General features: G+C 43.2%; 1 protein-coding gene across 1 annotated transcript; it reads right to left on the bottom strand.

Moving 5' to 3' along the window:
* Positions 1-338: 338 nt before the first annotated feature.
* CNDP2 (carnosine dipeptidase 2) lies at positions 339-15,823 on the bottom strand. The gene is made up of 12 exons (XM_063397521.1): positions 15,736-15,823; positions 13,011-13,107; positions 11,908-12,051; positions 9,244-9,406; positions 7,633-7,721; positions 6,523-6,723; positions 5,658-5,742; positions 4,929-5,089; positions 2,882-3,046; positions 2,216-2,357; positions 1,468-1,615; positions 339-1,037 (listed from the first exon to the last, which is right to left on the bottom strand). The coding sequence occupies exons 2-12, from the start codon at positions 13,068-13,070 to the stop codon at positions 968-970; spliced, it is 1,428 nt and encodes a 475-aa protein (XP_063253591.1). The 5' UTR covers positions 13,071-13,107; positions 15,736-15,823; the 3' UTR covers positions 339-967.
* Positions 15,824-24,294: the final 8,471 nt, after the last annotated feature.

The raw sequence follows: 24,294 nt of genomic DNA, 5'->3' as shown, positions 1-24,294 counted from the left end.
AAATTCCATTCACTCCCTTGCAGTATTAGTTATGTTACAGTGTGATGACCTCATTTACAGAACCAAAATGAAACATTTTGAGCTTCTCTTCTCTCAGGAGAGCTGGAGTTTGCAGTATTGGCTTCAAGTCAACAAGTTCTTACACAGCCAGAGCCCAGGAATAAAAATTTGGATTGCCAAACAACAACACAACATATAGTGTTGGAATCCAAATCCATGGTTAGAATCCAACTGTGTAGCCACGTTGCTCATCTGCCTTTATAGGCACAGAAGTATTCCTACCAAGCTCCCAAAGTTGCTTTCCCACCCAAGCCATTATTTAAACCTTAGAGACCAAGAGCCAAACGACAGCATGATTGTTTATTCTTTTTTGGTAGTACAAAGGCAGCTTTACAAAAATGGCCAATAGTCACTGCAACAGTGATATTTGTTACCTCCCAATTCCCTGTAAATTGAAACCTGCAGGCAGGCATAAACTGTAAGAGACAAACTGCTCTTCCAAATCACTCAGTCAGCAAAGACAGATGCCTCAGTACAGCTTGAGCACATTCCAGTGTCGCCCCATAATCTTGACTATTTGTTTCCAGGAGATACCCAGGAATACCTTAAATTGGCTGGAAGTTCTGCCACTGCTGTGGCTGCTTAAACTGCTGAGAGTAAACCATTCCTCTTCATTTACAGGAAAAGTAGATGAGTGTTGCAAACTGACGTGATACAGAGAGGACGAAGATGCAGTTCAGGACTGCCGAGCAGTTAAGGAATAGTCTATTCATTTAAAGTAAGCTTTTAGAGAAGTATTTTTGGTGTATCATGTTCTTTGTCAAGTGGAACTGCCCATTTCCCTCTCCCCCACCAAAGCAGTAGAGTGCTGGTAGAAACAGGGAGCCATTTAAGACTTGGTAATTGATGACATTTTGCAAGAAAATTCAGACTTCTGATCCATAAAGCAGAAGGTGAGGTGTCTAACTTAGTCCTTCAGCTGGGAAACTTCATAGAGGTATGCACCAAGCATCTTCACCCCCTGGATGTAGTTGTACCTGCAAAGAAGACAGTTTCCCTTAGCAGTGACTTCACTGAGCTGTATTTCTAGCAGATGTCCTGTTTGCAAAGCCCACACATTAGTCCCATGCACGTGACAAATTCTGAGGGAATTGTTGCTGCAGGCAACAGACACTACTCCCCAAACCCCTACATCTTCCCTGGCAAGGCAGAAACACCACCCTTGGGGGAGAGAGTAGCCAAGTTAAGAGACCAAAGTATAAAACCTGCTTCTGGTTTCAAGTATATCAATCTAGAAATCAAGACTCAGCTACCAACTAGTTACCCAACCAACCAGTCAGTCATTTACTGGTGGGGAGGATGGCACTTTGCCATCCAGAGAATTAAACAAAAGCAGGAACTCAATTCTTGTTGTTTTTCCGTAATACATGCCAAGACACCTTGGCACAGGAGTAGATATTTTCTTACCTATTTAGTTTTTCATTTTGAGAGTGAGCACCATCATCTGCAGCTCCAACAGGAAGCAGCATGACATTCTTGCCTGTGGCTTCTTGAAAAGTGAGGGTAACAGGAATGCTTCCTCCCTCCCTTGTCAGGTCTGGTTCAACTCCAAAAACTAGAAAAGTAATACTCTAGTCAGTTTGAAGTCTGTATTTTTTTCCACAAACCCTCACTTAAGGCTTCCTGTACCCATCTGTACCAAGTGCTGGCCAAATCAGCCAGACTGTAAAGGCCACAGAACTGTGGAGCTTCTCCCCACAGATGCAGCACTGGAGTATTGTCACTGTCAGTTCAGTCACACACCAGCACTTCATCTGAAGCCTGTCTGTACTCCAACACAAGTTAGAGCTGCTCTAGCTGCCCAATACAATCCAGCAAAACTGATTAAGAGGGGTGCTGTGATTCAATTAATTGAATTTGGCTTAGCAGGCGATCTGAACTGACAGTCTCATCCTTATGCAAAAGCAACACCACACCAACAAACTTGTCCCAGAACAGTAAAAATTAATTTGATATCCAGTATCTTTCTTTCCTGTACCTCAGATTTTAGTTTTAAGGTTGCACATGACATGCTTCCTCCCTTAGTGAGCCAAAGTGATTAGATACGAGTGCAGAACACTAAATATTCAGCACACATGACCTCCTCAGTGTTTCTTGAGGTGCTGGAACAAGAGATTTTTCATCCTACCAATGCCAAATGAAAACACCCACTTACCTGTCTTCATAGCCCTCCTACCAGCCATGTAATGGGGGTGGTTGAAGTCTGACACCCAGGGTTTTCCACCATGGCCTAAGTACACTTTGAATTTGTTGGGACTCTGCAGCTCCGCAAACTTTTTGTTCAGGTAGTCTTCAACCTGTAACAAAGATTGAATGATCTTACCTACTGTTAGCAACTTGTACAAGCACTGGCAAAGTTCATATTCTAAAAGCATCTTAGGGACTTGTAGATCATTACAACTGTACAGGAATGCTTTTCCTATTACTCTTATTTTGTAGCATTCCAATGATTCTTTGCTCTGAAGTCAGAATCTCTTCTTTAGGCAAATCAACAGTATATTGTAGAACAATTAGCCAGTATGTCAAACACTGCTGCTTTTGAATATGCACTTCTGGCAGTTCAAGTGCCCCAGAATTAGGTTAGCATGTACTCCTAAGCCCTTTTGAGTTTACAGAAACTGGATAATCAGATCACTACAGTCCAATGGGGCACCACACAGGATTCCCTCAGTTATCTCACGTTGAGGTGCAGTACAGGGAAGATAGTAGGAAAGCAAATTAATAGAACTGCTTTAGAAAACAGAAAAACTCTTCCCCCAAGGCAAGGTGAACAGAAGTTTGGAGACACTTGTTTAGATAGCAGCAATCCATATCAACATACATTCTTTGTAACTTCTTCAGGAGTCATATTTGGCACAATTCTGATTGAGAATTTGCCAATCACTTTCCTAGGAATCACAGTCTTGGCACCAGAGGCAGAGAAGGCTCCTTCAATTCCATGGAGAGACAAGGAAGGGTATCTCCACCTGTGCATAAGGATGTCTCTCTGCAGAAGCAAAGAGAAAGATGCAAGGTTACATGGAGTTTGACAGAGTTCCCTAAACTAATAATTTCTTCAACCTAATAAAGAATTTGCAAGAAATAGTGCTTTTTTTCCATGCAGAAATGCAACTCATAGAAGACCACTCAGAAGCTGTTACTCCCATTAAGCACACATTTTGACAACACAGCTGGGTTCTTAGCACCTTAAGAGACTCAGAAGTTTGGCTCTCTCCTAGCTCTATGAAATTTATGGGACATGACCAGTCTGCTTCTGGTAAGGACACAAGCACCATTTATAAGGTGCTCAAGCACAGTTTGCAGGGAACATTGAAAGCTTTAATTCCCACTGTCTCAGGACAGGCAGGTGCCTTCATCACCAAGACACTGCTCAAGTTCACATTTTCTAAAAACCTCACCACTGCTCAGACTGAGGCTTACAGTGTGTTGTTCTTTATATCATCAGCTGTATTAAAAAGCCTGAACTCCAGGTTGATTAAACTGACCACCACTGCCTTGCAGGTACACTTCCTGCATTTCCTCTCTGTTACCTTGGACACAGCTGTTCAATACATTGATTCCTGAATTCAGTGCAGTTGTTGAGTTGCCCTGAGCAGACACAGGTACAACGTCTCCAGCATGAACTTCACTGCAGAAATGCAGGAGAGTTAGAAATTGTATCCTTAATGTTAAAAGTTTGGTTTTTTCCAGGTAGAACCTGCCTCCAGTCTTCTCTCAAAGCAAATGTAGCTGTCACAGTTCAAATCGCTCAAGCACATTTGCTTCTCATCTTGAAGGTACAGCCCTCTCTCCCTAGTCCTAAAGCCCTTCTTGCATGGATGCAGCTTAGAAATCCCTTAGCTGGAATTTCAGTTAAGCCAAGACTGAACAGCTTCAGTTCAGTATCACAAAGAACACCCTGCCAGCTCCTCTTTATATCCAAGCTATAAGTCATCTATTACTTTAAAGGACAAGGCTAAGCAAGGAAGCCTGTGTGCTCCTACTTAATATAAACCTGAGCATGTGAAGACTGAGGATATAAATTGTTACTTATACCTATTTAAGTTTGAAGTCTCCTGACAGTACTAGAACAGAAGACAGATCTGCACATGTAAACTTGCCTTTTACAACACCTGTGTCTGCTTTTTATGACAGGAGATGTATTTACATCTAGGGTTTTAAAATTAGTATGTAATACCTGTACCTTGTAAGACTCAATGCTGTTAAAAGCATTCATTTGGAGAGCTCCCAGAATCAAGATTTAACTTTAGACATGAGTTTATTGAGCTTGTTCAAAGATTTGGGCTGCCTAGCTCATGATTACAAAACAGTCCTTGTTTGCCAGGTCTAGGAATATGTTCAACATGTCAGCTTTGAATTCAGCACAGCTAGGATTCAAGCTTTTTTCTCACCTAAGGAGCAATCATCTCTGAGCAACTGCTTTATTTCTGATAATCCACTGAACTTCCTACAGATGTAGAAAATCAGATGTTTTGTGTAGATTGTCATCTGGCCTCTGGAAAGCTGCCAACATCCTTATCTAGCATTAAGAGAACAGAACTGAAGTTCTGTACAAGTTTCAAATAATATTTATACAGAGTACGGAACAAATTTAGAGTTGTCAAGACTGCTTGAGTTATACATGGGATAACACAGAATAAGTTTTCAAGCATCTAACACTAGCAGTTCCTCTGCAAAGTGTTAAGCATGCAGTCAACCATACAGTAAGCAAAATGATCTTCAAGGCATTCTCACCACTTTGAAGACATCAGATGCATCCTCTGCCTAATAAATTACTTAACTACACACACATCCACAGAAGCTTGTTGCTGTCTCCCACTAATAAAGACAGCTTGATCTACACAGGGTAAAGGAGGAATGCAGCACACCTTTGCATCATGCAGAAGTCTTGTTGCTCCTACATCTTTTGCATATTCTGTCAGGTCAAAATCAATCTTCTCATATAATGCCAGCTCCTCATCAGTGACAGGTGCCACTGCTTCATTAACACCTGGGATGAGGATTTTCCCTTTCTTGTCTACAAGAGACCCTGTAAACAAAAAGCACCTAATATCAGTATTCAACCAGCAGATACAAGATGTCATTGCTGGGAACACTTTCCTTGAGAAACAGAAGTCCTGGCCTTCTGAAAACTCTGTAAATACAATGAACCTCATACTTCTGTTTCTCAGAGTATGCACCACTGAGCATGGAAGACACTTAACAGAATTTATCTGTATCCAAAATGTGAACTTGCTTGCTACTGCATTTAATCCTACTGCTACATTTCACTGGCTGTCTGAAGGTAGGATTCCCAAAGAGTTCAATATCATACCCGCAGCAGAACTTGAGAAGACAGCTGTTTTAATTAACATTAAATTAAATTTGCAACGAGGTTTTAGGGAAAGCTAAGAGTAGATAGACAACTTCTTGGCAAGACCTTCACCACATTTCTGTATCTAAGGCATTAGCTTTGCATACCTGGCAAGCACTGTTTCACTGGTCACTGCTTTGCTACTGCAAGCAGTCCTCGGCGACTCTCTCACTGCAAACTCAGTCATGCTTGGATGTTCTTGCTCCCATTTAAAATGCATTCAGTGAAAGCTGTGTTTTCTTACCCATTAGAGCAATGAGATCTGTCATAGCCTCATGTACTGAACCACCATAAACTCCAGAGTGAAGGTCTTTGTCACAACATTCCACCTGATTGAAGTAAATGAAGATTCAGGTCAATTTTAGTACAGAGATATTGCTGTGTAGGGAGGAGACTAGAACAGCCAAAACCCAGCTAGATCTGGGCTTGATCTGGCTAAGGGTCGAGGAGTGTCCCCATCATTTGTTGAAAGCAGAGGGTAGTGTAGTGTCAAGGATGAGAAAAAAGCAGACATATTTACTGTCATCTTTGCCTCAGTCTTCAATATTAAGATCAGTTTTCCTCAGGATGCTCAGCTCCCTGAGCTGGAAGTTGGTGATGGGGAGTTGAGGGAAGCCCATAATCCACGAGGAGATGGTAAGTGACCTGTTATGTCAATTAGCCACCCACAAGTCTATGGGTCCAGATGGGATCCACCCCACCCCAAAGTATTGAGAGAAACAGTAAAAGAATTTCTCAAACCATTCTCAGTCATCTACCAGCACTTGTGGTTAACTGGAGACCTTCCAGCTGACTGAAAAAGCACAAATGTGACACCCATCTATAAGAAGGGTGTATGTGGATGAAGATACCTATGCTATGAGAATCCTTCAGTGAAGATGCAGGCTTATCTTGCCTCACACATCTGAAAGTTATCCCACCCACCCAAGTATCAGATAGGATAGCAAGAGAAGCATGTTTAGAGAATTAGGAAAAACCAGCCACAAAAGCAGCCAGTTTCATCTTTTCTGAAAAAAAGCTACTGGCATGAAAAGGTTTGCATCAGCACTCTTCTCCAGTGGAAAATTCAGTTTAATAATACTGAATTTGCAGTGTATTTCAGCACTTACCTCTATGAAGTAGTAGCAGACACCTCTCAAACCGTAAGTGATACAAGGCTTATTCTTGCCTAGCCAGTAGTTGTCAGAAATGCAAACATAATCCACATCTTTAAAGAAAGCATCTCGCTGAGCAAAAATCAGTTCATCGAGGCCTTCAGATCCTGATTCTTCCATACCCTCTAGGCAAAACCTAATATTTACTGGAAACTCCTTTGAAATGAAACACAAGAACAGATTAAGCATGTGAAAACACATGACTCCTTCAGTAATCAGTAACCTTCATCAGTTACATTCAAAGCAGAAAAATGGACATGGCTAAAATAGTTCCATGACAGTGGAATTTATTAATTGTACACAAACTGGTTTAAAGTTTGGACTGTGCTTATATTGAAGACACTCAGATCACCCTTCATTTGGTGGAATCCAAACTCTTCAAAGAAGTCATAAAAGCTTGTCCCCAAACCCCTTAAGCATAGGAACACAGCAGAAACCTGTTGCCAAAGGTAAGCCACCAGGCTTGGAAAACTAATATGAACCACAGGAATTGCATGCCACAGTAGGAACAGAGCTACCCTGTCTATCCAGTCTAGCATATTCTATATACTTAGACAGTAACTGAGAACTGGTTATTCCTCTCAAAAGCGATAGGAGCTTGTCTTGCAAGATAAAGCAAATACCCAGAACTATTTCTGATTGCACATTTCCTTAACAGAAACAAGCAAAGCTCCCAGTTTTACTGTTACTAAGTTAAATTCCTCTTAGAGCTCAGTGGCAATGCAACATTAAGCTTTGACAAAGGCCGAATTAATCTGACATCCTTACATGATAATGACCACATTTGACTATTTCTCCCACTCCACATACTTGCATATGTATTACCCTTCCTACATATTTCATTAAAGGAAAATTGTTAGAAGTGCAACCTAAGCATCTATAAGACTAACTTGTCAGCAAGCCAACTTAACCCTACTAGGAAATCAGGGAATTTACAGGACTATCACATCATTCCTCCAATCAGCTGAATAAGCAGGCTTCCCTCACAAGGGTTTGTGGCTTGGATAACATTTATTGCTAGACTCAGCTGTGTGTGAATAAGCAGAATATGTTTTGGGCACATACCTGGTTAGTTTGTTGATAAGCCTCCAAGGCATTCAGCCAGGCAAGCACTGGACCTTTGTCATCTGTTGATCCTCTCCCATACAACTTTCCTGTAGAAACAAGATACAAATTAACCAGTGAGGAAAAAAATTAGTATGAAGTTCCATCTCCTGCCTAGAAGAGAACACCTTTTTATGGATAACTTTTTTAACCCTGCTTATATAAAAAACTTTCATTTTTGATTCTTCCTAAGTAGTAGTTTTACATCCTGCTTCACATACCCCTTCAAGTGGGATAGGTACAGGACTGCAATAGTTCTCCCCCTTACAGAGCTACCCCACCTCTTCCCCCAGCTGCTCCCTCAATAGGAGTTTATTGGAAGTCAGGAAAAGAGATAGCTGCCTTATCCTTCACAAGAATATAATTTTCTACAAACACCTAAGTGTAGAGAAACAAGTTTTCTGCTTTTAACAGAAATCTATCAAGTATAATCTTCAGTTCAATAATTTTTGGTTTGAAGAGTAAAAATTCATTAGCTAGTGACAAATCACTTCTCTGGATTCTTCAGATAAAGGTGGATCTCCCTTAGCAAAGAATTTAGTCAAAGACAAGATGCAGAGGCCATAGGGAATTCCCAGAAAATGTAGCACATGGGATCACAGCAGAGGCAGTCATCAGTGCAACTCAGAGCTGTGGCTACAACCCCCCATTGGTGAATGTCTCCTGCATGGCCAGGCTGCACAGACACAAGCCACAGCCCAAGGCAAGTCTAGGTCTTGCTAGCAGATGAGATAATGCTAGTAATGTTTAGTAACTTGGACTCTGCTGCCTGTGACTAAGTGCCTAAGCAGAAGTACTAGTTAGCACAGATACTGCTTTTTCTGGCAATCATTAATGCTTATGCAACATGTGTGCTTAATGTCCTTCTACTGATATGACCTTTAACACTGAGAAAGTGAAATAAAGAAGAACCTCTTGGTAACACCAGCTTTTAATAGAAAAGGAAGTGTGAGTCCTCTTGACTGCTGGCAGTGTTGTTTCAACAGAAGATACTGCACCATTTATTTCTTCATCCCCACTTATGGGAGAGGGACAAATCTTGAGGCACTACCTCTGCAAAAGAGCTTCTGTAGTGCTCATAATAGAGCAGTTAAACACAAGGCAACCCAGAGAGGCTTAAAGAAGCCTCTCATATAATGATGTCTCCAGGCATAGAGAAGTTGTGTTGTATATTTTTTCTCAGTAATGGCTCAAAATTCCTGCAGTCTGACATGGCCTTACAGGTTTCAAGCTGTGAACAAGAAATTAGTTCTAAAAAGCTCTCCGGCGACAAGCTGGTATCATGGAAGGCAGCAGTTAAGACTGTGCTGTAGCTACAAAGAAGAAAACATGCAAATTACAGCCTAGACTATCAGAAAAGGTAACAACCCCAAGAGTAGCTGAGATTTTGCAGCTCAACTCTTTTACCATCTCCCCACCCGCACATTTTTACCTCAACAGTATTAAATAAACACCCATACCAGTTCTTACTCTCCTTCCCCCTTTCAATCAACGGCACAGCTTTGGAACAATTGAGGAATACCATACTTGTTACAGAAGTGTTCATCAGTTTGGGAAGTCCACTGCTCTTACCATCTCTTTCTACCAGTGTGAAGGGCTCGCTGTCCCAGCCATCCTCTAGTGCTGCTGGCTGAACATCCAGGTGACCGTACACACACACGGTCTTTTTCCGTGGATCTGTGCCCAGTGTTCCCAGAACAATTGGGGGTAGTGGAATCTCTGATCCATCAGGCAGCTAGAAATAGGAAGGCAGAAGTTTTATGAAAATGTGAAATGTCAGAGTTTTTATCAGATACACAAATTACTTTAATACTATCAAGGTTATGAGAGTGGAGGCACAGACAGCTAAACAAAACTAATCTACTTAAACTGATTGCCAGAAGCAGGGTGCCAAAGAAGGCCTGATGGCACCATGCCAGTTAGTTTCCTGACAATTCCCAGTAGCAGTCAAAATGTTCCAAGCCACTTAGAACTGTTAGCTTTAAACTACTAATCCTACATCAGATTTTAGCAGAGCAAGTTGACTGCATGCCAGACTGTTATATCTAATGCTGACCTAAGCATAAGTGATAAATTCCATTCAATATTGCATTCTGTGTTGTTTGTCACTGCACTTTCATCCTGTCCACAGTATAGCTCTCAGGACAAAAACTTCCTGACAGTGCTAAGTTTGGGTGTAACATGTGCCTACACCCAAATGAGATCAGCATAACAGACCTATTTCTCTGTACCAGCCTACATTGTTATCCTAAGGGCAAGGTAGTGCTGATAAACTCAGTTCAGGAGTTCAAGAGTTGAACTTGGCTTAATCTCTTGGAACACCCTATAAGCAATTATCACATGCTATTCCCAGTCAGCAAGTATTTCCCTTCTAGTGAATAGGTACTTCAACACACTGTTCAGCAGATCAAGATTAGCTTTGACTTTTTGCTTATATGGGTCCCAAGCTCCAGTTTTTTATCAACAGGTTACATGGTCCTTGGCCAGCTGCAGCTCTACATAATAAAAGCACTACTACAAGAGTTTACAGTAATCAATACACAACAAACTGCTGTGCAGCAGTAAAGTAACTTTGATCTGATAAGTTCAGTTGCTTTACATTGTCCCTCACAGATACAGCAGCAACACATAATACACTGACTAGCTCTCTCTATATTTAATATAAAAATAAACACTGAAGGTAAGCCCTGCAGATGGATTCAAGCTACCTAATAAAAATATTACATATAAAACTCTAAAATCAGTTCTTGCTACCAAAAAGTTACAGTGATGAAAAGAACAACTCTGAATTAACTGAAATGCTTTTGATGGGGTTTTAGGCTGTAGGTAGTACCAGAACTAGAATTAACCTACAGATTCCCTCCCAAGTCAGCTGTTTTTCCTGCTGGAACCTGTAGTTACGATGAAGTCTAATCCAGTTGCCCAAAGCAAGAAGTTACTCAGGAGGTTCCCACAAACACAGATTTCACTCAGCAGTTTTTCCACGCCAATTACAAGGACAATCTCCTAAAACTAGTGAACATTCCAGTACAAGGGTTTTAATGCCACTATCCAAATACTAGTCTAACAATTTCAGTGGGTCTTACTCAGAGGCAAGTAGTGGCTAGGCACATCAAAGGAGGAGCATATCAAGTGGATATTTCCCTAGGATGAGATTATTGTTATTCTCATAAGAGCATACATTTCTCAAGGGAAAAAAAAGGCAGTCTGGATAGCTAAAAATGAGGAGGGAGGTCATTCTTTAAATGATACTTTTGTATCTAGTAAGGGAGCAATGCAATCCTGTGACAAATGTAACACTTCTGAAAGAGTCTTGAAGTCTTTTGGCAGACTTACTGAAACTTCAGTCAGTATCTTTATAGCCTATGGATCTAAGGTCCAATACCAGCCTCTTGTTTAAAATGCCTAATATTTTTGTTTGCAGATGCTTTATTCCTGTTCAGTTCAAAAAGTATTTAAAACATTTTGTACAGTCCAAAATTTAATTCAACATCCTTAACTGGGTCTCAAGGTTTCGTATAAATTAAGGTTTTTAACAGAAGGTTCAGACTGTGTGTCAGGAAAGGCATTATCCTACAACCCAACAGGTTTTTCTACTACCTTTCTAGGCCACTGCCCACAGGACCCTTGTGTGGTGATCCTGACCCAGAAGTCCACCAGACACCAAGGAATTAGTGACCCACAAGGACAGCCTGAGCACCCCAAAGCCTGTGCCACACTATGCTGCACACACAGCTTCACCTTCCTGCCTGTATTGTGCTGTGCATATCCCTGGACTGCAGGACAAACTGAGCCACTTGACTGTAACCTGAAGGCAGCTCCCACTGTGCACTGGGGATTACATCACCTGCATGTCCTTGACTTAATCCAAAAGTGCATCAGGAAATTCTCACACAAAATCCCTTCTATCAGTGGAATTGAACACTTGAATAAATAAAAAGGGAAAGCATTTCCATGCATGGGATCTGCACAGTATGTTAGATGCTGGTTGGATGTCTGCTAGATGCTGCACAGGAGCACAGGAGGTGCCAGTACCTGCAGGGACATAAGAATATCCATACTACCCTCTTTCTTTATAATGATAAGTCACCCTTTTCATTAATAAAACACCCTTTTAATTGGAGTCTAGGTGCCTTTCATACTGGGAGCATAAGAAACCAGCACTTTCTCATGCAAAACACCTTGTCTTCCAAAGGGATTTTTTCCCACGAAGCTGACATGGAGATGCTCACATACCTTTTGTTTCCCAATATCCATAAGTTTGGTGGTGCCTCCCAGTCGCTCAATCTCCTTTGCAGCAACCTCCATCATGCGCTTGATTTCCCCTCTCTTCTCTGGCCATGCTGACACACTCTGGATCGCCACCCACTCTGCCAGGCGCTGGAGAGATGCAAGAGCTACAGCTTTTACCACACCACAGGCACCAGGCAAACACCACCCCACCTCGAAATTCAACAAACACTGGTTTAAGCCAAGCTCCAACTGAGGCAAATCAGCTCTGTCCTTTGCTCAAAGAAGAGCTTGTAACCATTAATATGACTCAAAAGCTCTCTAAAACCTCACTCGCCTACAGCTGTCCCTGCTGCGTAATAAAGTCTACAGATACATCAAGTAAGCTTCAGAGTATGACAGCTTGTGCTTAATACGCCTTTTTAGTTGCTGTTCTTTAAGTATCCAGAACCAGCTAGATCTTCCAGGCCTCTCAAAAAGGCCACTTCAGCCTTGGGTTTTCTCCCCAAGTGAGTTCAGCAAGAACAACTGGGAGAAATCAGGCTGAACACTTGGCATAGCTCATGCCTGAGTTCACAGTGCCATACCCCAGATTCCTTCATGGGTGAAAGGGATTACAATACAACCTGTAACTAAATAGCAGGTCAAGCACCAAAGTACCTCTCTGGAGAGCACAAGCTCTCCCTCTGTACCCCAGCATAAATTCTTTTATACAAGAAAGCTTTGTTTATAAGCCTTGTTTATAATATATTCATGTGCCATCTCCAAAAGGAAGAAATTATAAACTTAGTTTGGCATTCAGAAGCCAGTGTCAACTTTCTGTACCTCTAAATAGGTCACCAGTAGCACTGTACAGTAATAGATAATTTCTTAATAAATTTACCATGGACATTATGGTTTTTGAACAGAACTATGCCTAAATTTAAGAAACAGTTTTCTGGCCTGACTCAAATCCCTCACACTTGCTGCCTGCTCTCCCCTCTCTCCCATTACTTGACATCATTACTGCGCATATCATATAAATGGAACAACAAACTTGAAGCTGATCACATAACTCCTAATATCCCATAGCTGCCCACGCTGCAGGACAAAACTAAAAAAAAACTTACCTGAACATAGAGGTCCTGGTGTTCATCAATGTATTTAAACAGGGTTTCAAGAGCAGACATTTTTGGACTAGTTTTCAGAACAGTGTTGCTGAAGATTCTGTGACAGAAAAATAATTTAGGTTACAGGTTTAAGAAGTGAAAGCCAGTAATCAAGAGCCACAGGAGACTTTTGCCTTTCAGCTTCTAATGCCACACATCAAGCTGTACTAATATAAAACTTGAGGTCTCTCCCTTTCATAAAATCACCACAGTGCAGTGGCTAAACAAAAGCATACTGAAATTTCCACACCACTCTAACTGCCTCTCCCCTCAAAGTAACTTTCAAAGTTAAACTGAGCAGTCTTGTCTCTAGAGATACTTCTGTGAAATCATACACTTCATTTTACTGCAGACTTACAGGCAAAGTGTTACTCAAGTGAAATGCAACTTCAAAGAGTAGATTTCATGATGAGTTCAACTAATAGCATGCCATAGGCTTGAATGCTGGTAGCCAGGTCCAAGAAAGCATCACACTTTGTGCTCTGCAGAGGAGGTTAAAAGCAGGCAGCTGGAGAACTGTGCTTTCTTCAGCACTAACTCTCAGCCTGCCACTCAGATGTCACATATAAGGTCAGAATAAAACCATGGGAATGGAGGCCTGTCCCAGCAGGTCATGAGCAAGTGGTCACTGACTACTTCAGTGCTACCACTTCCTTCTTTTGTTTTTATTTCAACTGAAACTCACGTGAGAAAACCCAAGACCTCTCCCCTTTTCAGTTTGCTGTCTTCCTTACCAGTCTGAAATCAATAATGAAAAGAAATACTGTCCACTAAAGCAACAAAGCAAATAAACTTAAGCTTAAGTCTCCAGTTAGAACTAAAGATACAGCACCTCATCTAAGCCAGGGAAATAATGAGCTTTACAAATCCCAAAATGGCTGAGGTTGAAAGGGACCACTGGAAGGACCAGCTGGTCTAAGATGTGGCCCTACAGCACATGACTCAGGATAGTGTCCAGGAGCCTTTTGAGTAACTGCAGAGAAGGATGCTCCCTGAAGTGTGCCTCTGGAATCCAAGTGTCTGGACTAGGAGGAAAATTTCCAGTGTCCATGTAATAGAAGCACATTCAGCAGCTCCAGCCACTGTGATTCGGTATTTTGTTGAGTCAGCTTCATGCCAGATCCTTTAAGCTTTTCTTCTGCTTCTACATGGTAGTCACAAGACAGTTGTTAAAACATCTGACTGCTTGTCTTAGAATTTCTTGAGCAGCTTACTGCTCTACATACCTGAAATAAATCCTTTCCAGCTGCAGGGTGTCCCACACAATATACTGCAATACAAGCACCAGCCCAAATTTTCTTTCAAGCAAGGTTGTACTTGCACAGATACTGGTGTTTAACATACAAAAATCCTTTCCCTCACCAGAGATAGCATTGATTTAATTTAAAGCATCCATCAAGTTTAAATTTGGATTACTACTTTTAAACACCAATTAGAACAACCCCAAATCACCAGACAGGTGATTGATATTCACTTCAATAGTCATGAGAAGTGAAAACTGAACACCTTCAGAAGGACTATGTGGACACAACCAAGTTAAAGCAATGCTTCTCACTGAAGCTGGGGTTCCCTAATGAAACCACCCCCCTTACATGCCGTGAGAGCTCAGGCAGGATTCATGTGAAGCTTTTCAGGAAACCAGCACACAGGCATCAGTCCAGGGCATCTGACCCTGCCCTTCGCTCAACTGGTCTCCACAGCAACCTCAGGGCTCCAGCTCCACAGCACAGACACAAAATACATGTTACATGGAGGCTAGCATTCTGTCCAACAAGATCTCAGCTACATGTTAAGTCAGGGACTACTTCAAATATCACCTTAACTATAGCTAAGTAGTTCTGAAATCACAAGGGCATTGAATCACACAGGTCACTCTGGAGAGCTGCAAAGAAGCCTGCTCCAGAAAGCTTCAAACTTCAAAAAGAAAGTATTGTTACTACATAGCAAAAGGCTGGGTGTTACTTCCCCCTTCCTCTCCAAAATTAGGGTTTGAACTTCCTCTAAGTTCTTAAAAATGGAGAGCTGAACCCTTCCTACCTATACAGAAGAGGCTCCAGTTTTACCTTTTCACAGGACTATAGAAGTTGCACCTCGAAATAAGACAACCCAAGGGAAGACCATTGCACTATTACAACTTTGCCCTCCTTATCCACGAACAGCATTAGGATCCCAGAGGAGAGCACTGAATCAATTCCAGAGCGCGCTATAGCCCCCATTGAGCCCCACGCTCGCGTCGCAGACTCAGCACTTCGGGCCGAGGCTGACTCAAAGGCTAAGCTGGGACTTTCTTTACGGGGTTTTGCAGCACCGGGACGGGCCCCCCGCAGCCGCCCAGGCCGGTGGCAGCCTCGGGATGGGTGGGAAGGAGGCAGGCGCAAGGCGGGCTGCCTAAGGACAGCGCGGGGGGAAGAGTCACGGGCAGAGAGAGCGACAGTGAGGAAGGGGACAGGAGCGGAGCAGCAGGAGCAGCTTCTCTCCGGGGGCAGCCGCGGTGCCGCCGCGCCCCACGGCCGAACAGACGCTCCCCACCGGGACACACGGAGCAAGGCCCGGCCCGCCGGCGGCGCCGCGCACCCGGCATTCCTGGCTCCTCCCCGCCAGGCCGGGCCGGACCGGCCACGTACGCCCGTGCGGCCGCACCACAAAGCCAAGGAACCCGGTCCCCCCGACCCCTCCGGACACTCACTCACTGCCCGCAGGTAGCCCCGGCTCCCACCTGAAGTGAAAGCATTACCCCCTTCCACAGAGCTTTAAGTACCCCCGCGCCAGCCCCGCCCCGCGCCGCGCGCCACGCCGGCCAATCCGCGGGCAAGGAGTGCCTCGGGGGCGGGGCTTGATGGGGAGGGGCGGGGCCTCGGTGAGCGGCTGCGGCCTGCGGGGGGCAGCCCCTGTGGGGCGGGGCCGGAATAATAATAAAAAGGAATATAAAATACGGGCGAATATAACATGAGGTCTGGGGCGGAGACCAGTCTGGACAACTGAATTATTCCAGCCGAAGCTGGGAGTATCCTTATGATCTTCCTACATTTGTGGTTTAGGTAGGTTTAATAGATTTAGATGTGGTTTAGACAGGTCCCTAGAGTCATAGAATTAATTATAGAATATCCTGCATTGGAAGGGATCCACAAGGATCGTCAAAATCCAACTTCTGGCCCTGCACAGGACATCCCCAAAAATCACACCATGTGCCTGAGAGCACTGTCCACATGCTTCTCGAATTATGTCAGACTGGTGCTATGACCGCTTCCCTGGGGAGCCCATTCCAGTGCCCATGCACCCTCTGGGGGAAGAACCTTTTCCTGATATCCTGCCTGAACCTCCCCTGACACAGCTCCAAGCCATTCCCTCAGTTCTGTCACTGCGACCACACAGCAGAGATCAGTGCCTGCCCCTCCTCTTCCCTCACCAGGAAGCTTCAGACTGCAGTGAGGCCTCCCCTCAGTCTCCTCCAGGCTGAACAGACCAAGTGACCTCAGGTGCTCCTCATATGGGTTCCACTCAAAGCTCTTCATCATCTTCATAGTCCTCTTTTGGACACTCTCTAATGGCTTCATGTCGTTTTTATAGTGTGGCACCCAAAGCTGTCCCCAGCACTGGAGGTGAGGCCACCCCAGAGCAGAGCAGAGCAGGACAATCCTCTCCCTTTCCTGCTGGCCATGCTGTTCCTGATGAACCCCAGGACAGGGCTGGCCCTCCTGGCTGCCCGGGCACTGCTGACTCATGTTCAACTTACCCTCAACCAGGAACTCCAGGTTCCTTTCCACGGCTCTGCTTTCCAGTATCTCATTCCCCAGCTGGTGCGCACAACCAGGATGAAATTCCATAGCTAGGATCTCAAGCGCTGGAAATGAGTGAGAAACAGTGAGGCATGCTAGCTGGTCTGTGAGCTGCCACGGGGGAGAACTACATAATTTGGGAACTTGGCTGGTGGGGCTGTGTGGGGCTGTAAGTGCTACGGCTTTGCACGAGGCTGGTCTGGCCACAGGCTGTGCTGAGCTGGAGATTCACAGGCTGATGCCAGCCTTGGTTTGTCCCCAGGGATACACCTGGGGCTGGGGCTGCACTGGTGCCCCCCAGACACCTGGCTGGGGACGGGACGGGACGGGACGGGACGGGACGGGACGGGACGGGATGGGATGGGATGGGATGGGATGGGCCCTGGCTGCCAGGCTGTGCCCTGGCAGGCCCCATGGGGAGCTCCTGCCACTCCTGGCAGCCCAGATGCTGAGGAGCCCCGGACACCAGGCACTGTTCTGTGTTGGGGGCGAACAGATGGCAAAATGTACCCCAAATGGACAAATAGAACTTAGAAACTGGAGTAAAGTTTCTATTTACACTTGTGTGAGGAAAAATCTTACCTGGAAGGAACAGGGAAAAAAAGATTAAAAAAAAAAAGGAAAGAGAAACTGCTTCTTAAAAGCAGTTTGTTGCCCTTATGAAGGGTATTAAGCGACATGACACAGGATGATTTCTGATGACCTATTTTATTCTCATGTTCCTACATGGAAGTAGGTTTTGGTACTTTTTTTCCCACATCCTTTAAAAAATTCACAAACCAAAATAAGAATCAAGGACACAATCTGACAAAAGAAAGGCATTAAAGAAGCATTTGTTGTGTAGCAAATGTGGTGTACTGTGTTATCACAGTGTTCTTGTTCTGCAAGCCTGTATTGATCTAAATCCACAAAGGATTATGTGAAGAACAAACACAAAAACCACACAGTAACTTACCTGAGGGAAAACAACATTTTTTTTTGAAAGATAACAGGTCCAATTATCAGCTTTGAAAGCCTTGTAAATTGTCTTTATGGAAACACAGTTTTGTTTTACAAGGCTATTAATTTGGAGGTGAAAATAATGTATGCATAAATAAAAATCCTTTGGGAATAGAGGAGAAAGGAGGAGTGGGAAAAGACACATTTATCAGAAATAGTTTAGGGACAGGGGATAACAAAGCAAGGTACTTTATAAAGAAAATATAAGGATGCTCAGCATTCTCTGGTCCTGACAGAAATATATAAACATCTAAGCTGCTCTGTTTCTTTTTTTTAATATGTTGTCCTTGAAATAGTTTTCTTCTAAAGAAATAATTTGTAGGTACCTGTGGCATTGCTCTTAATCACAGGGATGTTGTATGTATGAGTCAGCTGAAGCAGTAGCAGCAGAGTAAGTGAGGAGCCTGAAACATAAGCACTGGTCTGGGAGAGGACAACTGTGTGAATCAGCTTTGTGGATGGCTGTGGACTAAGAGCTACAGGGCTGTGGGGGGCCAGCAGAAATGCCATTAATAGTGTGGCTGTCCCTTCTGAAAAAATCCATGCGAAATGATGAAAGGGGACAGAAAGTTTCTCTGGATACTACAGTACACATGGAAAATCTCACTCTCACTTCATTTGAAATTAATTTCAAGTGGCAGTTATGTCCCTATTTGCAGGTGTATGCCCTCTAAAATTTTCACATTGCTCATTTTTTTTCGTCTTTTCTTTTACATGAGATAAAGTCACATCATCTGCTTTAGTGCACTTCTGAGCATCATAGAAAGCTGAAATTAGTTGTCTTCAGCCTCTTCATTGTATCTCGCTATTTCCTGCTGTCTTCCCCTTTTCTCTTTATTTTGTACTTTTCTGCTTAGGTGACTCACAAGCCCAACTTTCTAAACATTGGTTGCTCACACTACATTAGGTAAACTGCTAGACTGAAAGGGAAGATTGTAAATATGGATGTGCAGAATGGTGCAGCTTTGTTGGATTTCTTTGCTGTCCTGCAAACAATAGTTTTTGAGCTAGTGGCAGCAAATTTAAAGAAGGATGTTTAAGGAAGTCCTCACTGGTTGCTTTAATCCCTTCTAAACTGTGTCCTATTTATATCACACTGATGTTCACATGCCTATGTGACTCCATTAACATTGATTACTTAAAGTACACCCACTTCTGCTGGGTTGGTTTTGTTGATTAAAGGTGAACAGGGCTGCTTATCCCTGGAAATTGCATTGCCACTGGCATTCCAGCAATGTTAGCCTCACCTCTTACCCCTGGCTTGTCAAAACCTGGTGGCCTCAAAGCCCAAACTCATTTAGAGGGATGGCACTAAACCGAAAGAAATCAAAGTATCATTTACTATCCAGTCAGTGCTTTGGCTTCAGAAGTAACCTTGCTCTGGCCTCCAAAAAAGCAGGGCTGCTTGTGTGACGTACTGTAATTGTGCAGTGTATGTTCATGGCCTTCCTAATCTACATATGCATGTGTGCCATGCAGTAATTAACGAGCTTGATCCTCACGTGCTTCTTCCAGCAAAATAATTTTTTAATAGGTGAGTAGTCAAAATACAGGGCAGATTACACTTAACCTAGACCTAACCGTGTAGAAAATGTTGATGTTTACATGGGAGAGCCCAGTGTGGAGTGTCTGTACCCGAGCTCCTGGTCAAAACCCAGTTAGAATGCTCCATGGCACTTCACTGGACTCTCCATTCAGCTTCTGCTGTTGTGAAATGTACACACAGAGGAATGGTGCAACTGAGAAAAGAACTGAATCAAAGTCTAGAGTCCTGGTCCTGTGATCCTTCTTCCCATCCTTGCATAATGGAGCACGAGTGTGAAATGAAACCTGTGTGGCTCAGTAGCCACACAGTAGCAATACATGCTAAAGGACCCTTCTCTCTCCCTCTGCTCCTTCCCTTCCTCTCCATTTACTGGCTGCTCCTTTTGTCATCTTCTGTGTCACCTCACTATGCTGAGCCTGACAAGTGGGGGATTTATCTTCCCTGTGGCTCCATCCCGTCCATCTCAGAACAAAGACATCTGCACTGGTCTTCCATGAGCCCTCACGGTGTTGTGCACTGTGGAGCAGACAGACACACAGGGTGGGTGTGTGCTGCTGTGCTAGGTTGACTCTCTGGCTTGGTTGCCACAAGCATGAGGAGCTATTTTGCCCTGCAGTGGTAGGTTGGATAGTCAGGAGGCCCAGCATGCTCACAGAATTTCTTCCTCACCAATCCCTACAAACTTCTTCCTGTCCCCAGCCTCCTGGCTCAGTGGGTGACACATCAAATGTTTTGGCAGCTCTGATAGCCCCTGTATCAATAAGGTTGTAACTTTCCTGATAAAAAACACACTCAAAAGCTTGCTGCAACTTTAGATCTCTAGTATCTTAACAAAGTACCAAAACATCCTGAATTACTCAGCCCTCAGCAGGCCTAATTGCTTAACTAAGCTAATTAAGGACACCATAGATCTTGAAGTCTTTCATCCTGCAAACCAGACAGAATAAAGTAGAATACAAGGGTCTTGCTGTACACTGCTGGATTGCTCTTTGCTCCTTTTTTCCTGGCTGTATGTAAAGTGGTTTTGCCCTTCCCCAGAAGTGCTGTTTTGTTGAGTCTGTACTCTATATTGCAACTCTGCAATAGTCTGCACTCTATATTGTGTTCTCCATGTCCTTTTCTCAGGGTGCACCAGTGACACGTTGGCAATGTCACTGTCAGAAACATCAAAACTAACCTGTCTAGAGGGCTGGAAAGATTCCCTCAAAATTAGAGAGGGTGGCAGAGAGCCAACCAAAACCAAAAAGCCCTACTCCCTCTTCTAAATTCAGTCTGCAAATTGCCCAGATATCAACGTGCTTTTGGCAGCACTGTTCCCATTCCATTGCCCTAACATTGTCCAGGAATAGGCAGTCTATTTTGGGGGTCTTGTGCTCAGTGAGGACAGGTACTGTTCCCACTTGTGATTCTGAGGCACTGATTAAAGAATGGTGCAAAAATCTGTTAATAAATTTCTCTTTCACAGCATCTCAGTGTGGCAGTGCATTATTTTAAGTTTATTATGATTTCATATTTGTTGTAATAACTCAGTTTTGTGTACCCCATTTTCCTTTTTTATGTGCCCTTAATTCAGTTCTATGTACCCCTATCCCCCTCATTAGTATTCCTTTGTCTCCTTCAGTTGCTTGAAGTTATGCGTGCACCTGTTATGTTATGTGACTTTCAGTTATCTGTCTATTATCTTTCCCGCCTTGTGTAAACCCATCCCACACATCCTGGATTGGTTTCTGTTAGCTTTACCCACTGATGCAACACCCTAGATACAGACCCTAATTGGTTGCTTTAATTTTACCCCTCCCTTTACCCCTCCCCTAAGCCTGTTGTATAAAACCCACTGCCCGAGCCCTTCTCGGGGCTTCTTGGGGTGTTGTCTTTTAGTTGCTCATCTCCTTAATAAACCTCTTCAGTTCACCCCAAGACCCGTCTCGCCTCCACTCCATCTCTGCTTCCGAAATAGACACTGCCGAGAACATCGGAGTCCCTGGGTGGGGAGGTGAGAGTTCCCCAGGGGGAAGGTGTCGCACCCCTGGCCGCTGTGTGCCCTGGGACTGGAGAGAGTCACACACCGCGACATCTCAGAGGACTGGCTTGCAAACTGCAGAGCCAACAAATCTTAGAAAGTCATTGAATGGGCATGCCAGAGATTCCTTGTTTGCTGAAGTGTTAGTCCAGCTGTGCCAGTGCTCCAAAAGGAGAAAAAACTCACCTACATCCCTTAGTTCATTGTCTATTCCTCTTCCTGAAGGTCTAAAGCACTCTGTGCTTCTGCCTGCTTGTCCTGGTACTCTGCATTAATATAACAAGTCAGTGGCTCAAATGGGAATGATGAGATGTGTGTCACGCAACAGGCACGTGTAAAGGACAGGCAAGCAAAGAGTCAATAACCCAGCTAGATGTGCTCTGACTGCAAATGAGAACCACAGCCCTTGGGCATTGCTTCAGTCCAGCACTTTTCTTTGGAATGACCAAAAAGCCCAAACGCAAAAACATTCACCCTTTTTCTGCTTAATCTCCAGTATCCTGTATTTCATTCAGGTGTTTTATCACAGCTCTATGCTCAGTTTATCCATGCTGCAAGTGCATGGAATGTGCCATATACGTGAGTAGGTGTCATTTTCAATTTCTCCTCGAATATATTTTGGGATGTTGGGAGACTTTATTTCGGTCTTTTAGAAGTTGTTGATTTGTCAGTATGAAAGGGAAATATTAAAGAGATTTGGTCAGCAGTGCATGCTCTCCTCAATAAAATGGAGCCTAAATGCTTCCCCAACTGGAATTTTACTCCAGAGATGCAGCTCTGCAGGACTGCTTTTTGTGTCTCTTGTGGTTTCATTGTGGTTCCATTCCCCCTCCTTTGGTGGATCTCCTCTCTTCCCAGACTGAGGATCACATCCAGAACATTGCAATCTGTGTTTTTCATTTTGGGAGACTTGCTATGAGTCCTTTTGCTGAGAACATATGTGTATGTGTGCATCTGTACGTCATGGACTGAAAGCACTTTTTTGTTCTATGCAGGAAGCAGGGAGCACAAAACCAGCGAATATGAAATGTTGTCCAATAGTGGAATCTCTGCATATTCCTTTTATGTTCCTTCATGTAAATCAAAATTAAATTCACTGATTCAGGACCCGAATTAAGGACTCTTTTTTTTTTTTTTCTCTTTTCCAAGGAGAAGAACACCATTGCTAGAGGTGGGGGAGCAGGACTCCTTCTAAAACACATAAAGTCCTCTGAGGGGAGAGGAGACTGACCGAGGATGTTGGTGGTAGACAAGGGCTATGAAAACTGAAAAGGTAAATCATTGAAGAATAAGGAGAAAAATGTAAATAGGGAAGAAAATGGGATTGTGCTGAAGGCAAATGACAGAAAACAGAAGATTGTGAAGATTGTGGAAGAAGCTGCAGAAATGTTTTTCTGAGGCTTCTCAGTCACCAACTATTCTGCTCCAAGCAGGAGGTAGCACCATGGTATTCCTTGATAGTTATATTGGCTGTTGATGCCTGTCTAGAAGTGATGTGACAGAAACAGACCTGGCCACCAGAACCACTCAGGTTCTTGGAGGATGCTTGCATGTAACAGGAGGAACATTGTACAGTAGTGGCACTGCTGCTCCTCAAGCAGCTGGACAGGATCCCACACGCAGATTTCTCGCTCAGGAGTAACACAGGGGAATCACTTGCACTAAGGAATGCTTAACCTTGATAGAGGTATGAGCTGTTTGTTTGTTGTAAGCAATACAGAAATTGAATAGTCTACTCTTCCCTAAACAAATGTCATATAACATTGGATGCATGCAAACTAACAATAGATTACCTAAAGAAAAGCTAATTACTTGGAAAGTCTGATAGAAAATTGGATTTCACTAATGGATCATTATGCATTTTGCTGCATGCCCAGCTATTCATCATTTGCAAAGAAATTGCAATGAACAGCTTCAAGGAAATAACTGAAAGTAATTAAGTTTTACAGAACCGGGACTGAAAATCGTTCATGATCTTCATAAACTCTCATTTTTTTTTCTGCTTCAGATTTGGATTTTTAGGAGAGAAGTCAAAAAATGGACATACTCATATGTATCAGTATGCATCATGATCTACTGTATGTGATGGCTCAATTTAATTTGATTGTTAAACATGCAGTACTATTATATACAGCCCTTAAACTAAAACATCAAAGCAAAAGAATCAGAAAAATGCTATAAATTAAGACTTGCTTATGTGAGTGGAGAAAAGTAGCACAGATTTTCTCTAGAAAGTCTATTTCCAGTTTACAAAACATTTCATGTGCAGTATCATAAGTATCCACTTGGTGGTTACTTGTGCCTACAAAGGAGATGCTTTTTTCCATATCCAAGAGGCAGTTTTGCTTTCCATTTCTCTTCTAGTAACAGACAGCATGCAAACCTGTAGCTGCATTTTACAAATTATGGCATTACAAGACATGAATGTGGACTTTGGGTATCCTACATCACTCCTGCCAGCAGAAACAAATTTAAAATCAGTCTGGTGCAAATTCCTAACATAAACTCATTTCAGAGTCTGCAGCCATAGAGCTGGATTGATTTAATCTGTATGACAACATGATACCTTTTCTGGTAATATCAGCTGTCAAAATGTCTATTAAAAAGACTGAAACAATAAGTCTGGTCATTTGACTAGAAAAGATGACAGAACTTTTTCTCTTTTGAGCTACCACATATCTAAATGATCACAGCCCTGTGAATGCCATTGTTTATTATGTGTAATAATCTGCCCATATAAATTACCTTAAACCATTCATGTAAATAACAGCCCAATGCCAGACACAATTAGGTTATTAGATGGTGGGGTGTGTCTACACAACCCTAGTGCAACTTCTAAGTATTTCTGGAATTGCATCAGACACTCTTAAAGAGAGGCTACAAAGAGCCAGATTCAGTGTTGGC

This window comes from Prinia subflava, chromosome 1 (assembly GCF_021018805.1).
Source record: "Prinia subflava isolate CZ2003 ecotype Zambia chromosome 1, Cam_Psub_1.2, whole genome shotgun sequence".
Lineage (NCBI taxonomy): Eukaryota > Metazoa > Chordata > Aves > Passeriformes > Cisticolidae > Prinia > Prinia subflava.
Note: the sequence above shows the minus strand (reverse complement) of the source record. Positions and strands in the feature narration are given on the sequence as shown.

What these genes read in the sequence shown, in the direction of transcription:
- CNDP2 (XM_063397521.1), bottom strand. Translation starts at nt 13,070, where the DNA reads ATGTCTGCTCTTGAAACCCTGTTTAAATACATTGATGAACACCAGGAC. An exon ending in CTGAAGAAGTTACAAAGAAT is followed by an intron (nt 2,358 to 2,881) that starts GTATGTTGATAT and finishes TCTTTGTTACAG; the next exon opens with GTTGAAGACTACCTGAACAA. An exon ending in CAAAATGAAAAACTAAATAG is followed by an intron (nt 1,038 to 1,467) that starts GTAAGAAAATAT and finishes TCTTCTTTGCAG; the next exon opens with GTACAACTACATCCAGGGGG.